Source organism: Culex pipiens, chromosome 1 (genome assembly GCF_016801865.2).
Source record: "Culex pipiens pallens isolate TS chromosome 1, TS_CPP_V2, whole genome shotgun sequence".
NCBI lineage: Eukaryota > Metazoa > Arthropoda > Insecta > Diptera > Culicidae > Culex > Culex pipiens.
This window is the reverse complement of record NC_068937.1, coordinates 120281365-120299761: the sequence shown is the minus strand read 5'-3', so window position 1 is coordinate 120299761 and position 18397 is coordinate 120281365. Positions and strand designations below refer to the sequence as shown.

General features: G+C 39.6%; 1 protein-coding gene across 13 annotated transcripts in view; it reads left to right on the top strand.

Moving 5' to 3' along the window:
• Nucleotides 1-18397, top strand: part of LOC120423960 (peripheral plasma membrane protein CASK) — a 539239-nt gene that overhangs the window by 33083 nt on the left and 487759 nt on the right. For all 13 annotated transcript variants that reach the window (XM_052709491.1, XM_052709518.1, XM_052709502.1 and 10 more), the window contains one exon: nt 13708-13820. In XM_052709491.1, the coding sequence (XP_052565451.1) occupies nt 13708-13820 (113 nt within the window). The remainder of the gene's footprint in view (nt 1-13707; nt 13821-18397) is intronic.

Genomic DNA, 18397 nt, shown 5'->3' with positions numbered 1-18397 from the left:
ATTACCATGATTTTTTTTCTGTGCAATCTACCAAATTTTCAACATTTCAAAATTCAACTTTTTTTTCTGTGCAAGCGAAATAACTTGAGGATACCGTGGAGATTTTCCCTTATCCTGTTGAAAAAATTCCCGTATTCCAAATCTGCTGTCCCTATCCTTGTCCCTGGTGTGCGGTGGAGATGGGAGCGGCCGGCAATGGACGGCTGTCATGGTGTTGAGAATCTGGTTCATGTGGAATTGGTTCTACTCCCAATTATTAACTCCTAGGCAACAGTATACAATCCGCTAAAATCACCAAGCGAACCGTAATCTTTTTTTTCTCAAGCTTCCTCGGAATCTAACCGGTCATAATTCTACTCTGTGTCCACCAGTGTGTTGCCGGCGTCTTCTAATTGAGCCCGAACTCCACACTAACGAGGTGGAGCAGAGCTCGTTTCGTGGTGGGAAGAAAATATCCCTCCCAGAGTCTTTCCCACTACACCGACTGGCGCTGCTGCTGCTGTTGATGATGGTGTTGCTCTCCCTAGAAGACGTAAAGAAACCGCCATCACTCGCGAGAAGGGGGAGGTTAATTGGAAAGGTTAGGAATTTTATGGCGCTGCTGCGTGCCGCATCGTTTCTGGTTACTGCTGGAGGGGGCAGGGTCGGGGTGAGATAACCATTTAGCTGGGAATCTAGCGGAGATGTCACTGGCGCTGTCGTGAGTTATCGAGTTGACAAGTTTTGCGCCTTGATTGAAATGTGTGGTCGACGACTGCTGTCGTGGTAGGATGCTGCTGAATGTTGGGTGTGAAACTCGATCGGATTGACAAGGCGGTGTCGAGGGTTTTTGCTTTCACGTGCAAGTTTCACGCGAATTGGTGTTGGTGTCTGGAAGGATGTCAAGATTCTAGCAATGTTAGCTGGTACGGGGTGGAATCTGCTCTCAAGTCTTGGGAATCGTAGAAGATGGAATTTGTGGAATTCTACAGGTAGAAATGTTGCCAGAAATTGTGTTCACTCTAATTTTATTCAAGGTTCAAGAAATTTTTGTGTGGTGACTCACTTGTAGACATTCAAAGTTTAGTTTGAAATAGAATTTGAAAGTATGTTATCTATAAATGTTTGGACTTGCTCAAAATAGCCTGGGCTTAATCCAATACCTCTGCTTATCATACATCAGAAACGGGTTTCTGCATTCTTCTACTGCTCAACTCGACTCAGAACTGCCAGAAAGCAGTGCAAAACATCCCAAAAATAAAAACGAAACATTATGAAAATAATCATTCTGCCTCCCGCTGTGCCAGACTCACGAAAGAGAAAGGCACTTGAAAGCTAATCATAAAAATGAAATGCTAACAAATATGAGCTTTCCCCGGGATCCATAATTTCCATACTTACTTCAAGAGGGCCGTTTATTGTGCTGTCTGGATCCGGCAAGAATATTCGTTGGAGCCCCCGGCTGGATCCTGCCATTTTCTCACGCACCAGCCATGCTGTGGGGCAAGGCACTTACTAATATAAATGTATATTTAATATGTTCAATTTTACGAGAGGCATATCGTTTCGGCACTGAGTTTTGTTTTTTTTTCGTTCACTTCCTCTGGGAGCGCCGAGTGAGTGAAAATATTAGACAAGAATCCAAAAGAATCCGATTTCTTCACCAAAATCAGTAAAGTTTAAAGACTCAACCGTTTCAAAAAGCTATACCGAGAGGAAAGAGCTCTGCGCAGTATCCATGAATTGAAGATGTTTTTGTTTAATACTTAGGAACATTTTATCCTCATTTGTTGATCCCTCTCCCAGCTCGGGACACACCCACGTGTGATCCAATGGATTGGTTGACTCCCCGCAGCTGGCCGTTCCAAGCGAGGGGTCCTCAGCATTTAATGAGTATCTCTCGTTTGTGTGGTGAAGATTCTGGCGTTCTGACGAAAATACGATAGCTCGTTATCGTGATGGTGGTGTGTGTGTACGCGCGTTTGTGTGAGTGTGGAATTCAAGAACGTTAAAACGAGAAAAAGGACGAAAATTTATGCGTATGAAAAGTTAACGCATGAACACTGTCCGGGGAAATGAGGTCTGCTATAGGGACACTGTTTATGTTTCAACGAGAAATGGAAATGTTCTGTTTTACGGGTTCATTAAGAATATATTTAGATACGGTTGAGAAAAAATAATCGATTCGGGACATGTTTGACGTGTAGGGAATTAATTTTATTTCGTCACATCCAACATCGTCATGTGCAGTAACAATAGAGGAATAAATTCAACTTAGTTCTAAGAGTTTACCTTTTTCATTTCCTTGTATTATTTTTGTTCAATTTAGACAAGAAAACATCAACACAAATCAGGCTTCGATGAGGTGACGATTTCAAAACACAACAATTCGTTCGGTCAACAAACTCCAATCCGACAGTTGGAAAAGTGCCACAACACGACCGACCAAACACTGATAAGCGCGCCTCACCACCCTCCTCCAATCACGAGCGGGCGACGACTCTCCCAGCCGATCCTGATTGGCTCGTGTATGAATTTTCCGGCTCGTTTTTCGGCGGAGAAAAGTGGAGCCGGGGGGTAATCGTGTTTCACGCATTCAATTTTCCGCCCAGGTAGATTCCAGCAGAAGTGGCGGGAGGATCCTGGTGCCGGCCAGGGCTGATGACGGTGAATGTGGCTTTTGATGAAGTGTGCGGAACGATTCCGTGGGAAATTATGTGGCCGCGCGTGAATCATCCGTCCTGGTCGACCAGTCCGGCGATGGCGAACATTATTGGGATTTAACGTGAGCGCACGGATGCTCTGATTTGTATTAGCAACGAGGAAACGGGGTGGAGTTTGGCGTTTAAGGCTTGTTCAACTAACCATTGTTGTGGAAAATTTATGAATTTAGCAGAATGGAGCGATAAAATGCGATCTATTAGTACTTGAAGTCGATTTATTGGTTAATTTCCATTTTTTATGGGAACTTTGAAACTAGAATGATGTTTACCTAAGCGCCGCCAGTTCGAGCCCAGACAAACTATTTAAAAAAAATCAGGGTGCAAGTGATCCTGGGAACCCCACAGTTCATGCTTCCACTCGAGTTGAGTCTGCGCAGAAATTTTGTTGGTCGGTGTGATCAATTGTCTGTAAATTAACAGTAATTTGCAAAAGCTGTGAGAGTCAAACCAATCTTAGATGTATATAGAACATGTTGAAGTGCTTCAAAAGACCTTTCGAATGCATCTAAGAGAGTTGGAATTAATCAAGTTTTACGCAAATAGGAGCAATTTTTTGATTTTTCATGTTTTGTGGACCTCAAACATCAATGCCCGTTTTACCCCACTTCCCTTTGTCGTAGAGGGCTCATATTTGGCATGAGTTCATCTCATGTATAGACAAACAAACGCTGAAAGTTTCATCCAAATCGGAGCACCTCGATACGACCTCTAGAACAAACCGAGCAAAATCTACAAATACTGCCTCTTAAGTTTGAGAGAATATTTAGCATTCAACCATTCTCAAAATAGCCCTTTTCCAACCCTTCCAGATCTTGTCTACTAATTAAAATCAGCTTCTCGCTGCTCTTAACAACTGCTTTGCATGAATTAAATTTCCACCATCCAAGCGCTCGATTATGATTTACGTTATCTCCTCGGAGAATGCAAATTAAAATCTGTCCCTGCCGGGTTTAATGTTGCTGCCGGGCAAATTTCTGCATTTTATTACCAATTTACAGCATTGTAAAATCGATCGAGAAGCCGGAAAAAGGAGAGGGTTTTCCGTCAAGGGGATTTTAATGATTTTAATTATCCCTGGCGATTAACTGTGACCTGTTTCTTTTCCGTCCCGAAAAGATCTACCGTTCTCGACAAAAGGATCAGCTTTCCCGGAACACACCTGGTAATTCGTGCTCTTTGTTACGGCAGAATCCGCTCGAGGGTAAAACTTACATGCGGTGTGCTGTGAATGATTAATTAAATAGCGTACAGTTTCTTTACGAAGTAATGTCTTCTTGAATAGGGTGAGCAAAAGACTGATGAGGTGTGGGTTGATGGGAAGGAAATTACTTTGGGGTTTGTTCTGCTTCCAGAGAACTTGACAAGACGTGATTAGTTGCCGAGTAATTAGAAATTGGCTCAATGGTGCACTAATTGAGGAACATTGATGGGAAAATGTTTTCACGGAGAGCTGGTCAGATAGTTTCAGGAAGTAATTTAAAAATTAAACAATTTCAATTAATTCAACAGTCATGCTGTTTTAAATGGAACTCTATTCAAATACAATTCAAGGTTCAATTTCATCTCAAGTTTGTATATCTAAAGCTAACTTTCAAGCGTGTCTCCTCCAATTTCTTGGAAGCTGAAACAATTTCGTACTTCACCAAAGATTGATGGCTGCATCTGGTCTCTTCTTTGCTGCACACTCTATCTAACCTTAGCATGTTGTTCTGTATGCATAGTCTGAGCCTTGTGCATATTAAGATACACCCGCAGTCCAGCAGGCATCGCATTGGCAACAGTGCTGCTGCAGTAGATAACAATAACAAAAACTTCTCCCCTGCCGATTTTACCGTTGTTTTTTTCCCTCAGTGAAGAGCCAACAACGGATAAAGCTACTTGAAAAACTGACATAAATTTGCCTTTCGAATACCGGGAAGGAGGTCGGACCTACTGTACCGCACATAGATCTGACAGGCCCGTGGCCATGATGTAAGGAGGTTTGGGGTTTGCTGAATGTACACAAAAAGTTTTCCCATGGTTCACATGGTTTTACAACTGAGCAATGCGTCATTCCGAATGATTCCAAAACAACCAACGAGTGGATGATCAATGCTCACTGCTGATCAAATCTTTAATAATTGCATGGCCGACTCAGACCGACTCAGCTTGTCGGTAACATGAGCAAAATCAGTGTTTACTCGTCTGAAGTTTGATTAGTACCTTTCTAATCAAACACCTATCTTCGTCATATGGAGAGTTTGATGCTCGATTAAAGCTCCAAAAATACTATTTAGGCTATAAAATTACCATCAACAGCACCGCCTCAAGAAAGCACGCAAATGTATGCCACTTACTGGCCAAAAAGATAAAATTTAATGCACTTGTGATCATAATTTCTATTTTGCGAGACCATTTCTCATCATTTTGGTGGCACACACATCCACACGCAAGATCAGAGGTTAACTGCTTAACGAAAGTCACCATCAATATCTTTTCACTTGCGCTAACGATTTCAAAGCGCTTAAGATATAAAATTGCTTCCAACTACCGGCAACATGTTCTTTTGCACATTAGTTAGTCACTTACTTGAAAAATAATCCCGAAAAATGTAAATAATTAGCAAGCACCATAAAAAAACAAACGCGCTAAGTCTTCTGACGTTTGAATTTTGAATACCCATTCCAATCGAAGGCTGAAGAAAACCGAGCGAGAAGCGAAGGCAAATAAAGAACAAAGGGTGGCCACCAACACCACCAACATGCTGGTGCAGCGCCTGTTGGAGTGAGTAAGTGCTGCCAGGAAACTTTCGCTATATAAATGCTACTTTTCGTGAGTGTTCGCTGAAAATTTCATCAATTTTGGCAGCACTAAGCAGACCCAACAGAGCGCTGGAAGAAAAAAAGCCCTATGCACTCGACTGATTAGAATGCATTTTTGAAATATTTTTTTAAATGCATGTAAAAGGAATAGCATAACTTTTAATAAAAGTGAAAATAAACAGAAATGTTCACAAAAAGTTGCTCTACTCGTTGGTGTACTTGGTTTTAGTGAATTTAGGAAACAATCCAGATTACCCAGCATCATTCAAAAACGACCGCTTATTAGGCTTAAAATGGGCATATTTCCCTTATCGAGATTTTTAAGCGAAGGAATGGTACCAAAATTAGAAAAAAATGTGGCTGTCATCATGACATAGTACGTCTTTTTTGTAATGTTGGTACCACTGCGTAATTTTGACATTTCGGGCGTGCAATATTCGTAACGCCATCTTCTTTTAAAAATCTGGATATAAAAAGTTTTTGAAACATCCGCGCGTGAATGCATAGCTCTTAACCAATAACCCAAGTAACATTTTTTTCCAGGAGTTCTACAAGAGCTCTTCAAGATAGCTACAGCATAGCAGTTTGGACCGCGGTAGGATAAAACTCTCTTAAAGTACTCTTCCAAACTCCTGAAGAAGTTTTGAAGAGAATTTTATCCTACCGCGGTCCAAACTGCTATGCTGTAGCTATCTTGAAGAGCTCTTGTAGAACTCCTGGAAAAAAATGTTACTTGGGAAGGATCCTTAGTGGAATGTCTCTATGCTCTAAAAATGACCAGTAGCAACTGACCCCGAAGCTCGCTAAGCAGAGGAAAGCTGCCAAGTCAAACAACCGGTTCACAGCTCCGGCGCACAGCTCGTTCCTCCGTCAAGTCCTTTTGTTGTTCTTTTCCAGTCAGCCAACAACAGCGTCAGCTTGTTTTGCATACGTGTGTCCTTGCGTGCTCGTTAACGTTTGTACCAGTGTTTGTGTGCTCTGGTGTAAACCAACCAGACTGAAAGAAAATGGCAGATTTTATGATGGTTTCGGGCAACGTATAGTGTAAGGCTAAAGTTCCACATGGAGGTGCCTACAAGACGGCTAACGACAAAAGGATTGAATTTGAAATTTCATGCCAAAATTCCCTAGCAATTTTTGAAGTGTTAGAATTTTTTAGATGGTTTGATTTTATTTAAGCAGAAAGGATTTCTTTTCGCTTCCAGGATAAAAATTTGAACCGATTTGAAGTTAAAAATCTAATCATGTAGATTCTCAACAGAAAACAAACTCTTCTTAAACTATCATGGATGCTGTGAACGACTTGACAACTTTGCTATGCTCGCTAGACAGGTGTGCGGTGTGGTAGAAGAAACTTTTCCAACATAAGCTATCTTTTTACCGTAAGACCGTGATAATCTGCCGCTCATGAAAACGATTCACTAGTTTGCCACCGCACATTTACCTGTTTTCGAGAGACAGAGAGAAGAACACATACAACTATGAAACCCACCCACAGACCAAATCCAACCGGAAGAGAAAGTTTTGCACGCTGAATCTGATAATGACTTTGGAGCAAGTGATATGACATCTACGGCAGTGTGCGGTGTTACCGGCTGAGGTGGGAAAATACCAGAATAACTTATCATCAGACATCGTTTTCGTGGGAGTTGTCACTAGGGTGACGCCGGTTGAAACTGACCATTTTCTTACTAAACACAGGTTATGAACCCAATTTGAGCTTATTGTGTGTACAGCAAACAAAGTAGTAATCCAGCTGCGTGTAAAAGGCCTGGGTGTGAAGTAAATTTTGCAGAGAAAGCCCGGATTCGGACCACCCTAGTGGAGAGTTTTAAATAACTAAAACCGACCGTTGAATTGCTGAAGCCTGGATTGCAGAAAACATAGAAGAACACAATTTGATCTTGTTTTTCTTTTTTTCCATTACAAAAACAAATCCAAAGTTGTAGCTTCCCAATTTTCGGACTTGCCATGTACACAATTTCATGGCCAGCACTGCTCAGAGTGCAATGATAAGATGTGGAATTTATTACTTCCCATAGTAGAATCTCTGGTTTCTCTTGCGTGGCCTGTTTGTCTGACTGGCCAAATCCACTGAACGTCCCATTATGCCTGCCTAATGCCAACGCAATTATTTTCCGGGGTGGTTTTTTTTCTTTATTCCGGCCAGCTGGTTTTGTGCAGAATTTAAGCAACGAGATATATCCTGAAACTCTCTTACAGTGAAACGCCAATAGTTGACACCTAACTGTTTGAGTATTTTGTGTTTGCACATGTAAGAGCCCACCAGAATGAATAAAATGTGTATTGTTTTGTCTTCCTCACTGAGAAAAAGAAAATAATTTACTCGAATAATGATTTTCATAATACGATCTCCTAGACACACCTTCACGTGCACATTTGGGTGGCCAAAATCCGGGTACTTCCCGGTGCTAAGCCTTCAAATAAAAAAAAAATCTTCAGGGGATTTCAGGGAGGGGTTCTCGTGGTCAGAATGAGCTCAAATTTGGAGTTTAGCCGTTTGATGGGACATTCTTTGATCTTAGTTGATAGCACTCGAATTTGGACCAAATATTTGTGCGACTTTGTTTATTTCCAGATAAGCAGAACGGATTCGAACCGTTTTGGTCTCATTCAATCCATCATGGGGTTTCGTAATCCCTATGAATAATAAGCAAGTTCAGAAAAGTACTTCAAAAGAAAAAAAAACGATACTTAATCCACCTTTAGGTGGTTGGTGCCTTCCTCACATTCATAAAGTCAATACATTCAGTAAAAATAGCAACATTCCCTTAACATGTTTAACAAATCAATTTTATTACTGATTTTTTTTGATAGGGTTCGCAGACCTTCAATTTTTCTGGCTCATCGGCAAGGTCTGATAAAAAAAAACCTATTCAACGAAAGTTCACATGGAAGATTCAGACATTATTTTAATCACAATATCTCAGATCTGGCCTCCAGAAAGTATATAAATAACACTTAAGTGCCAATAACTTTTGCTAGGGTTGTCAGATCCTTGATGTTTTAGGCTCATTTGAAAGGTCTTCCGATTATCTAACTAACGATGGGTCGCATGATGGACCCGGACATCATTTTTATTGAAATATTTGAGATCCGGCCTCCAAAAAGTGTATAAATAATACTTAAGTGCTAATAACTTTTAATAGGGTTGTCAGATCATCAATGTTTTGGGCTCATTGGAAAGGTCTTTTTAAAACCTTTCTAAAAATGTATAACATGATAGAGTTTCTTGCAAAAACCACCCTTTTTACAATCTTCCGGACATACGCCAAAATCGTTTTTTTAGCATAACTTTTGAAGTACTTAATTAAACTTGCTGATTTTAAATAGAGACCTATGGGACCCCAAGACGGATCCAATGAGACTAATACGGACAAAATCCGTTCATCCAGTCCGGAGATAATCGAGTGACAATTTTTTTGTCCACCCACCTACACACATCCACACAGACATTTGCTCAGACTCAGACTGAAGTCTGGAAGATTGTAAATAGGGTTGTTTTCATAAATTAATCAATATAAAAAATCATGTTTTATATTTTTAGAAAGGTATTTTAAAGACCTCTCCAATGAGCTCAAAAACCCACATTACATCATGTTGGAAATGATTTTTTTCCAACAAAAATTAATCAAAATAAAAGTGACAAACTATCGCAGTTGAGCTGTAGCTGAGTTGAATAGCATATTTCACTCAAATAACAAAATTTATTGTCATTTTTATCTGAACACGGGCTAGGTCACGGCGCCGTACTTCCATGTCAGTGACGTCAGATTCGATTGATCTGCTGCCTTGGATGGATGGACACAGGAAATTGGAATCGATTATGTCTGACCGACCTCCTTCTATTCTTTTTCTTGGACTGATGAGATGGGTCAGGTTTGGTCGGTGATGGACAGCGATCGCAAATCTTTTACTTTTGGTTTGATTTTGACGAGTGATTGACTTCAAGTGCTGTCAAAACAATTGTGGTAGGATGATTTCCTTCGGATTCTAAAAATTGAATAAGTTTGATTGTTTTACTTATTCTATCCAATCAGGTGGAAAATTTTCCTTTGTTTGTTATCAATCAAAATTGATTGCAGATGAAGCCGTTTAAAAACTTCACAAAAGCATGTTTCTGTGCAAGTTTCGTTCTCACCTAATCCATCGCCTCAAATTGGATTTAAGGGGCGGGCGAAAACCCCCTGTCTCCGAACCAGAAGGTGGGTCTTCATTTATCTTCATTAGTTCGGCCACGTGGGTGAGTTCGGAACAAGTGATCAAACTCTCTCAACTTGGTATTCTTTTCTGAAGTTGAAAAATAAGTAAAAACGAAGCATCTTGAAACTATTAATATCCTTAAGCATCCCTCCCGGCTTGCAGCTGGTACGCGTTTAGTTTAAGCAGCTTTTACTTCGGGAAGAGAGATTACAAGCAAACTGATTTATTGCGATGAATATTAAAAATTTATCCATAAAATCATGGCGAAAACTAATTTATTCCCGTTCCTTGGTGTGCACTTCTATGGTGAAGGTAAATTGAACCAGACGTAAAGCCATCAGGATCGGATTAAATGGAGTGACGCTCTTACTAAGGGAGATGGCCACCTTAGCTCATGAATGCTTTGATGAAGCAGCTGGTTGTTTGCTTGGGCTGAAAATGAAGGGACAGACTAATTTAAGTTTGTAATAATTGGTCCTGGCTACTGCCGGGAATTGATGTGTTCGTGCTGGCCATATTTTATTTTGGAAATTTATGGATCTATTATTAATCAGTTGGACGTGGCATAGTTAGGGATATTCGTCGAGATTAACAGAGCTGAATGTAGATGCGCGATAAATTCCGGCTATTAGTAACAGTCTGGTGAGGCCAAATTGGCGTTAAAATGTGATAACTGTGCAAAACAATATTTGCCGTCTGCTTCAACTAATGCAATGTATTGTAAACAATACTTGCCTAGAATACTAATACTAATAATAATTTAACATGCCCTTTAGCGTTTAACAGTTTAGTATAATTGAACAAGCAACATATTCTCTTGTGTTTTGTTTTGTACCAACCTTAAAAAGATAGTCTTTCTCAGTTATCTCAGAGGGGAACTCGACTTGCAGAATATCGTAAAAATGGATTTAGTATTTTTCCTCTTAAATTATTTTAACATGTTTATTGTCAATGTTATCATTTCATAGGTCGTCTTTCCTAAGGTGGTCAGGATAATGTCCCTTTACTATAAGCAATTTAATCTAGAAAGAAGACGATTGCCAATTGTGTTGGTCTGAGCCTGTCATTGAACTTCCAACCTACTTGTTTACGAGGCGGAAGCGTTACCTCAAAGCGCTACGTGGCTAGGTAACTTGCAGCAACGTAGATTCCCTTCTGAATCGCCAAACATTAAACCCACGCCAGAGGAAGCGAAGCTAACTTTTCTAATTCCATAAAGGTCGCCAATTTTCCTTCAGCAGTTCCACGCTTCAGCCCACTGACCCTGACCAGACCCAGGACATCCGACGAAAGAAAACTTTTGTGCCGGAATGTTTCATAAAAGTTGTAATTGGTGCTTTTGTCTGGCGTGTGAGTCCCGTTCCATCTCGTCGCGATGCAGTCTTCCTTCAAGAGGACTAAATGATTAGGGGAAGGTGGAGTTTGCCTTTAGCAAAAGTTTGGCATTTTTGGACTTAATAAGGCATTTTGTGTTATTGGAGTTTTTTTTAAAGAAAATATTTTCAATTTTCTGACATTCGCAAAAAAGTTCCTCTTCAGCCAAATCTTCTAAAGCGTTGAATAGTGGAAGCCCCCCGAAAAGCACTTCAAGTTGGGCATAATCCTGGCAAAGCCGAACATGCCGTGGCAAATTTAGGCTGTGAATTGTTCCCGAGTGGCGAAGTTGGCCCATGAGCGGGGAAATTCATAAATAATTCCAGTTTGCCTGGCGTTAGGCAATGTTATGCATGCATAAATTGGGGCGCGCGCATATAAAATTGCAACTAATTAGCGAGCTCTAAAGCGAATGCCGGGTTGGCGAGTTTGTGGGTTTGGCATAATTATCTGCCACAATGCCCACTGGGTCGCATTATTTGTCCATCATTAATACGGAACGAGGGTTATGTTTGCTTTTCAAATTGAAAATGGAAAATTTGCGGTAAAAATACTGACTCAATGTTTGCTACAAGGTATCTGTTGCAGAGCGTTTTTGCGAGCATCGGCTAATGACAATTAAATTTGCAAAGCGTAATTGGCCATCAAAGGTTGATTAAAGTAATCAAACTAGAGAGCCTTTACGGAGAAGCGAAATGAGCAATAAGACAATTCTAGAACAAGATTGTAATTTTTAAACCAAAATTTGAATGATCCTGAGTGCTACAAAATTTCAATTCCCTCGTATGATGTCTCACGACTGATGACTTTTGTCCTCAAAGCTTAAGATCTTTTCCAATCCCGCTTAGTTTGACCTACAATGCAACCCTCCAGTAGTCCAGAAATGTTGATACAATTTCATTAAGCCAACTTCTTCTCGAAACTTCCCACAAGTTTCATCTGCGTCCTCCATCACCATCGGAATCGCTACTGCCTCGTCGGACGAGGGGCATCTATGCCATTTGTTGATAAAATTCAATTAAAATTAAGATGTTCACTTTATTTCTACGCCGACGTCGAGACGACGATGACGACATCGACCGAAAGTTCGACTTTTAGACTTTTGCCTTCTCTGGGTCAGGCAGGGCAGCAGCAGTAGATATACCGAAACAAAATACACAGCAGTGGATATTAATTCAATTTTCTCATTTGTAATGCTCGTTCAATTGCCGGAGGTCGTCTCCGGGTGGTGGAGACTGTAATCAAATCAGATTGAAATCGACAATCTTTGGCTCATTCGAAGACTGGTATGGGAACGGAGCCACGTGGCCGGATTTGACCGCAGATTGCTGGCGGAGATTTTGCGGTGTTTGAAGAATTGCATCAAATAAGCTTCAAGTCACGCTGGTATTTTAATTCTGCTGGTAGAGCAAAATAAAGTCAAGGAATGTTCTCTCACAGAAGAAAAGCAAAAAAAAAAAAAAACGCAAAAATAACGTTGCAAGTGAGCACCAATTTTGCCAAAATAATAGCTTCCTACCCCAATGCCAATTTCCGGAATATTGTACAAAGTAATTTCGCAACGAGGCATCGTTAACTTTAACGAACTTTGCTGTCGGCGAGGGATGCAGCCTTCATTGGTTGTCGTAAGAACGCCTCCAAACAACAAGCTCTGCGTAGGTTTGAATCTTTGAAATTGAAATCTATGTCTTTTCGGCTTGTCGGAGTATGATTTTCATGTGGCATTTTATGTTTTATTTAAAACACAAATGACAAAAAAAAGGAATTTAGAATATGGTTTAGTTTTGATGCAGCTCTCAATCGGTCAACTCCACGCAATTTCCTCACAAGCCATGTTTACTGTTTACTACAATGTTTTGTCCTGTTTGCGCACGGGACCATACACCAACACACACAAAGAGCGGAAGATGCTCCCAAAATGTATGTGTTCCAATTTGTGTGCTTTAATAATTCATTGAGTTATATGAACGGCGTGCTTCCGGCCAAAACCAAAACTTGCTTGCACTGTATACCGTGCATCGGAAATTTTCATGGAAAATCCTCACCATAAAGACGAGGCACTGTGATAAAATGGTTGAAAATTTGGATGACGTAACTTTCTTCGTGGTTCTCAAATTCATGAACAACAATTCACTACAGCGCGCGAGTTGATCTTTTCCTGTGTATGTCCATTTTAAAGATTTACTCGAGTAGCAAACTTCTGGACTGTCTTCTGGAAAACATAGTGTATTTTCCATTTATTTTTCAATTATTAAATGCAACTCTTTTCTCCGTGTTATATTCGATTAAAAAAGTTCAAGAACTTCAAACTTTGAGTGCGGAATCCGTTTGACTTGCCAATTAACAGTTGTACCCCGACGGAAAACAAAGTGCACAAATTCTTCCAGCACAAAGTGTGCTGCTGCTGCTATTCATTATTCAACAAAGCAAAGTTGAAATACAACGAGAATAAAATTTTCATGATGCCTGCACGACGTAGACTTTTCTCTCTGGTTTTTTCACCACAGAATTTTCTTTGCATTTCATACCATACCGTGCCAAGTCGTGCTGCACAACTAATTGAGATGTTTTTGCTGTATGTTTTCTCTTTTTTTTTCTCCTCTCAGGGGTCCCTTCTCGATCGTCCGCCGGTGCATTCATCGCGAGTCCAACCAGCAGTTTGCAGTGAAAATTGTTGACGTGGCCAAGTTCACCGCCAGCCCCGGCCTCAGCACGTCCGGTAAGTTTTACACTCTGTTGCGAATGTTGTCACTTTTGAAAACAGAACCTACAACCAAACCTTCGTAATCACCTCAACCACACACTGACAAACACGTCGCCGTCGTGCTATCTTGTCACTCCCTGAAAACTGATGTAAGTGCGACAACTGGCCAAAGGGATTTCAGGTCAGAACGCGTTTGACGCACGTACAAGTTAGACTGTCGTAAACATATGTAATTATAACTCGGGACTCCAGCAACCAACTTTAACCAAACTTCGGGACAATGCACAGAATTGTCAACCAAGTAAAACGTGTTTTTTTATTGTTTACATTGCGTGCTCTAGTTTTTGTTTATTCAAGGTCAAACATTGAAGCGCGTTTTTTTCGGAACGTCGAAATGGCGGGTGCGACAAGATAGCACGATGGTGTTATGATTTCAAATTATTAAATTAAGTTTTTAAAGTCAGAATTTGTTTATCTGCGGAAGACAAACTACAGAAATACCAGAAAGTTTTGCATCAATTTGAGTATTTTTTTTATTCAACATATGAAAAATATACAATTTCTGTTGTCTCATCGCCTTACCCCACCACTAAGTAAGCTGTACCTTTCCTGAAATGGATGGGTTAACACCCTCGTTCCCGGGGTTGGATCAACCTCGATATTTAGACAGAAGCTCAAGCACGAAATTTCCCCATTGAAAACCACGGCATCAACCAACCACGTGTCATTTTCGGAAACGTAAACGAAAACAAAAACCACAACCAAAACCTCAATTTCAGTGCTGCTCCGGTGTTTCCCTCCCAGCTGTGGCTACTAATTAATTCCCAGATTAGGATGGGGCCCTAATGCTCACCCAGAGTCTTAGATGTGGCCCCGTAGCTGTTGATCTAGGGGAACTATACCCTTTTTAAGCCTATTTCTATTATCGGCCTATCAGCACTTTGATCATGAATTACAGCTTAAATAAAGTGTTTTTGACTGTTCCTAAGTAATAAATTGCTCAAATAAAAGTGAGCAAGCAACTCTTCATTGTTGATAAATCTGAAAATGATGATTTAATAGCGGAAAACGGCAAAAGTGATGAGAATTGGTCGAACGGCTTAGTGTGATTAAAATGGGTATATTTCCCCTATGCCGTCATTAGCTAATACCAACCTGACAGAAACGTACAGTATCCCCTTCTTTTCCGGGGGAACATTTCCGACTCGACGTTGGCCCCTTTCTGTGATCCAAAGATGACACATGTGTTGGGGGGGAGTAGGTTGGGGTCACGTGTGCTACGACTATAGGACTACGGAGGTTGATTTATTGTCCTCGAGATAAGCCTGCAGTGAACCGTGAAAATGGGGTTCATCATAAAGTGAACGCTGTCGACCGTGACGACACCAGGATGCAGAGCGAAAAATTCCGAGTGGGATGCCCACAAATTACGAGACAAAGTGAGTCAAAAAACTGAATTTTCAGAGCGTTTTGTTTTTGATGGAATCGCATGGTTATTTACAAATCAACAGCAAAGCTAATCCTTCCGAAAATCTAACACGAGTGTCTTATGTTCTACCTGGAAAAAGCCATCCAAAACTCTCTAGAACCCTTGGACTCCCACTCGGTTACATCCCACTTCAAAGACTCACCCCCGCAAGCACCCAGTTATAGGGGAATCAAGGTAAAGAACCCCGAAACATAATCTAATTGAAATATATTATGCTGCTCTACGGTGTGCCGTTAACTGAGTGCTGACGCATGGGCCTGCTTCCGGGAAACCCGAGTCTGTCGGTCTCCTTCCCACAGTGAACCGGTTCACTGGGCTTACGATTTAAGTATGCGGGGACGATCTGTTAACAACGGTTTTTTGTGCTTTATAATAAATAGAAAGATATATTGTGCCTGAAAAAAAAAATATATAAATTGATTTTTTACATTTTTTCACGGCAATTCCTTGAACATTTTCAAGTTTCTTACGAACGGATTTAATAATACCTACACAGAAAAAAATATGTAAATTTACACAGCACGTAATTACTGTTTCTTATGTAAACTCACTCAATGTAATGTTGAAATATGATGTAAAGAGTAAAAAGTCATGGAAATTACTCCAATGTAAATCTAAATCTAATGTAAATCATGAATCTAATGGAAACGTTGAGCATGGAAACTCAAATCTGATGAATTTCTACCCGTGTTCGGCTTCCTGTAAATTCCTATTTAATGTAAATCATATATCCAATGTATTTCTGCCAAACGTTGACTTCAAAACTACCCGAACTAAAAATAGTAATATTTGGTTCTCTTTCTATCGCTCTCATATTTCGCTGGCCCACTGCCTGAGCCTCGCCCTGAACAAGTTGATGCTTTAGCCGCTCGTTTATAAAATGCGAAGATGGCTCAGTCGGCAGCGGGTAGCAGCAGTAACACCGAACATTCTACCCGTCGTCCGTTCGATTCCAGTCCAGCGTTATTCCACTTGGCCGTTGACGAGAAAGCGTCCCCTACCTGTGAAACAAATTTTTAAAATCATAATTTCCTTTTGCTGCCCGCTTCATTCATTTTAAAATAGAACATAGGCCACACCCTTTTCCTACTGCAATCCAAGTCGAGATTCTCATTCCCATTGGCCAATCAGAATTAGTTGATTTGAACTAATGTAAATTTTCAAAACTAATGTAAATTTCCAATGAATCTAATGTAAATTTCCAATGAACCTAATGTAAATATACATCATTTATCATGATACCTTTTGGTACATGATAAATAATGTAAATTTACAGAAATATTTTTTTCTGTGTAAGCAGTGTTTTTTATAATAAGAATGTTCCCACCGTTAGAACAATTCAAGAGTTATTTCCATAGACTTAATATAGAATGTAGAAGAACTCTTGAAAGTATCAGTTGTGAACTTATTGTAAAATATTTCCTCATAAACTGGCTTAATGCACACTTTTTAGAAAAAAAAAAACACTATAGAATTCTTTCCACCCAACATTCATCTCAACACCAGAGAAATTCCATTCCTCCGTGAAGGGCTCTCCACGTCCTGGTTCCTCAAATTAAATTTGTTTCAATTTTGCCGTGCCGTGTGCGCTCACAAACGGTTCCAAATTATGGAGTTTCTGTCTTGACTTCAAAAAGCAGGGAAAACGAACGAAAAGGTTCTCGGTGCCATTTGAAAAAGTGTATTTTTACTGCTGGAATCTTCCTGTGCAAATGGCGGTGGCGTTAGATGTGGTTTGAGCGCTGGAGAGACGATTTTTGAAACGAAGGAATTTTTCGATCAACAAAGATTGAACAATCTCAAGAGCAACATTTTTCGCCTTTGAACCACAATGCTGTTCCACAAAAAGTGAATTGCTCTTCAAAGGTGATGGAGAAGACGTTACAAGCTTTTCAGTAATTATAGACTACTGTGTCGGAACAGCATGCAAGATGGCTTACGCGTGGACGGCTACACTTTTTTTTTAAATTATTTTGCAGAATCGTTCGATTCCTAATCAAAAAATCTTCATTTAGCAACTTTTTGGCTTAACTACTATTTAGCAATTCTCTACCAAAACCGGAAATGGAATTTATTTGTATTTTTTGGTTTGACTCAAACTTTGTGGGGACCTTCCCTATGACCAAAGAAGCCATTTTGTGTTCACCCATAAAAGTCTCCATAAAATTTTGGCAGCTGTCAATACAAAAATTGTACGTAAATATTCGTGAATCTGTAACTTTTGAATCAAATTTGTGTCTTCGGCGAAGTTGTAGGTATTGATGAGGACTCTGATGAAAAAATAGGTACACGAAAAAAAATGCTTGTTTTTTTAAAGTAAACTTTTTTTTCACAATTACTTGATTTCGCAAAAATGGTTTTTTTTATTTTTGAGATTGCTTTTGAGCCATAAAGAAGTATGGTCTTAAATTTTGCCGACGAATTATGAATTTATGAAACAAAAAATATTTTTGGAAAGAATTGATGTATGTATGTAAAACTGTTTTGACCTACTTTTTTTTGAAAAATTTAATTGGCAATTGAAAATAACTTTACAGATTTTTCGATAAAGGGTCTCGTTTTGAAGGCCAATATTTTAAGAAATGGTCACTCATGATCACTATTTTAAATAATCGAATAACTGCAAATATTTCGCTGGAATCAAACTTTCAATGGCTTTATCTTGCAAACGGGGCCCTTTATCAAAAAATATGTAAAGAACTTTTCAATTGCAAATTCAATTTTTATGAAAAAAATAAGTCAAACGGATTTGGGGAAATTAAGTTTATGTAAAAAAAGTTAATTATAAAATCGGCAACAAAAATTACGTGTACTTCTTTTTTTTCTTAATAGTCCTCAACAATACCTACAACTTTGTCCAAGAAACCAGAATGATCAGTAAATTCATTCAAAAGATACAGATTTCCAAATATTTAAGTACCGTAAACCGGGGTGACATTGATAGGATGTCAATTTATGTTTTGAATATTTTCCAACTGGTAAGGTTTTTCTCAAGATTATCATTTTTAAACATGTTCATGTACAAAGTCCATGTTCTTTTTAAAAAAAGAATTTTCAATAACGTTTCAAAAAATAGTTACTCTAATAATTTTTGGTTTGAATT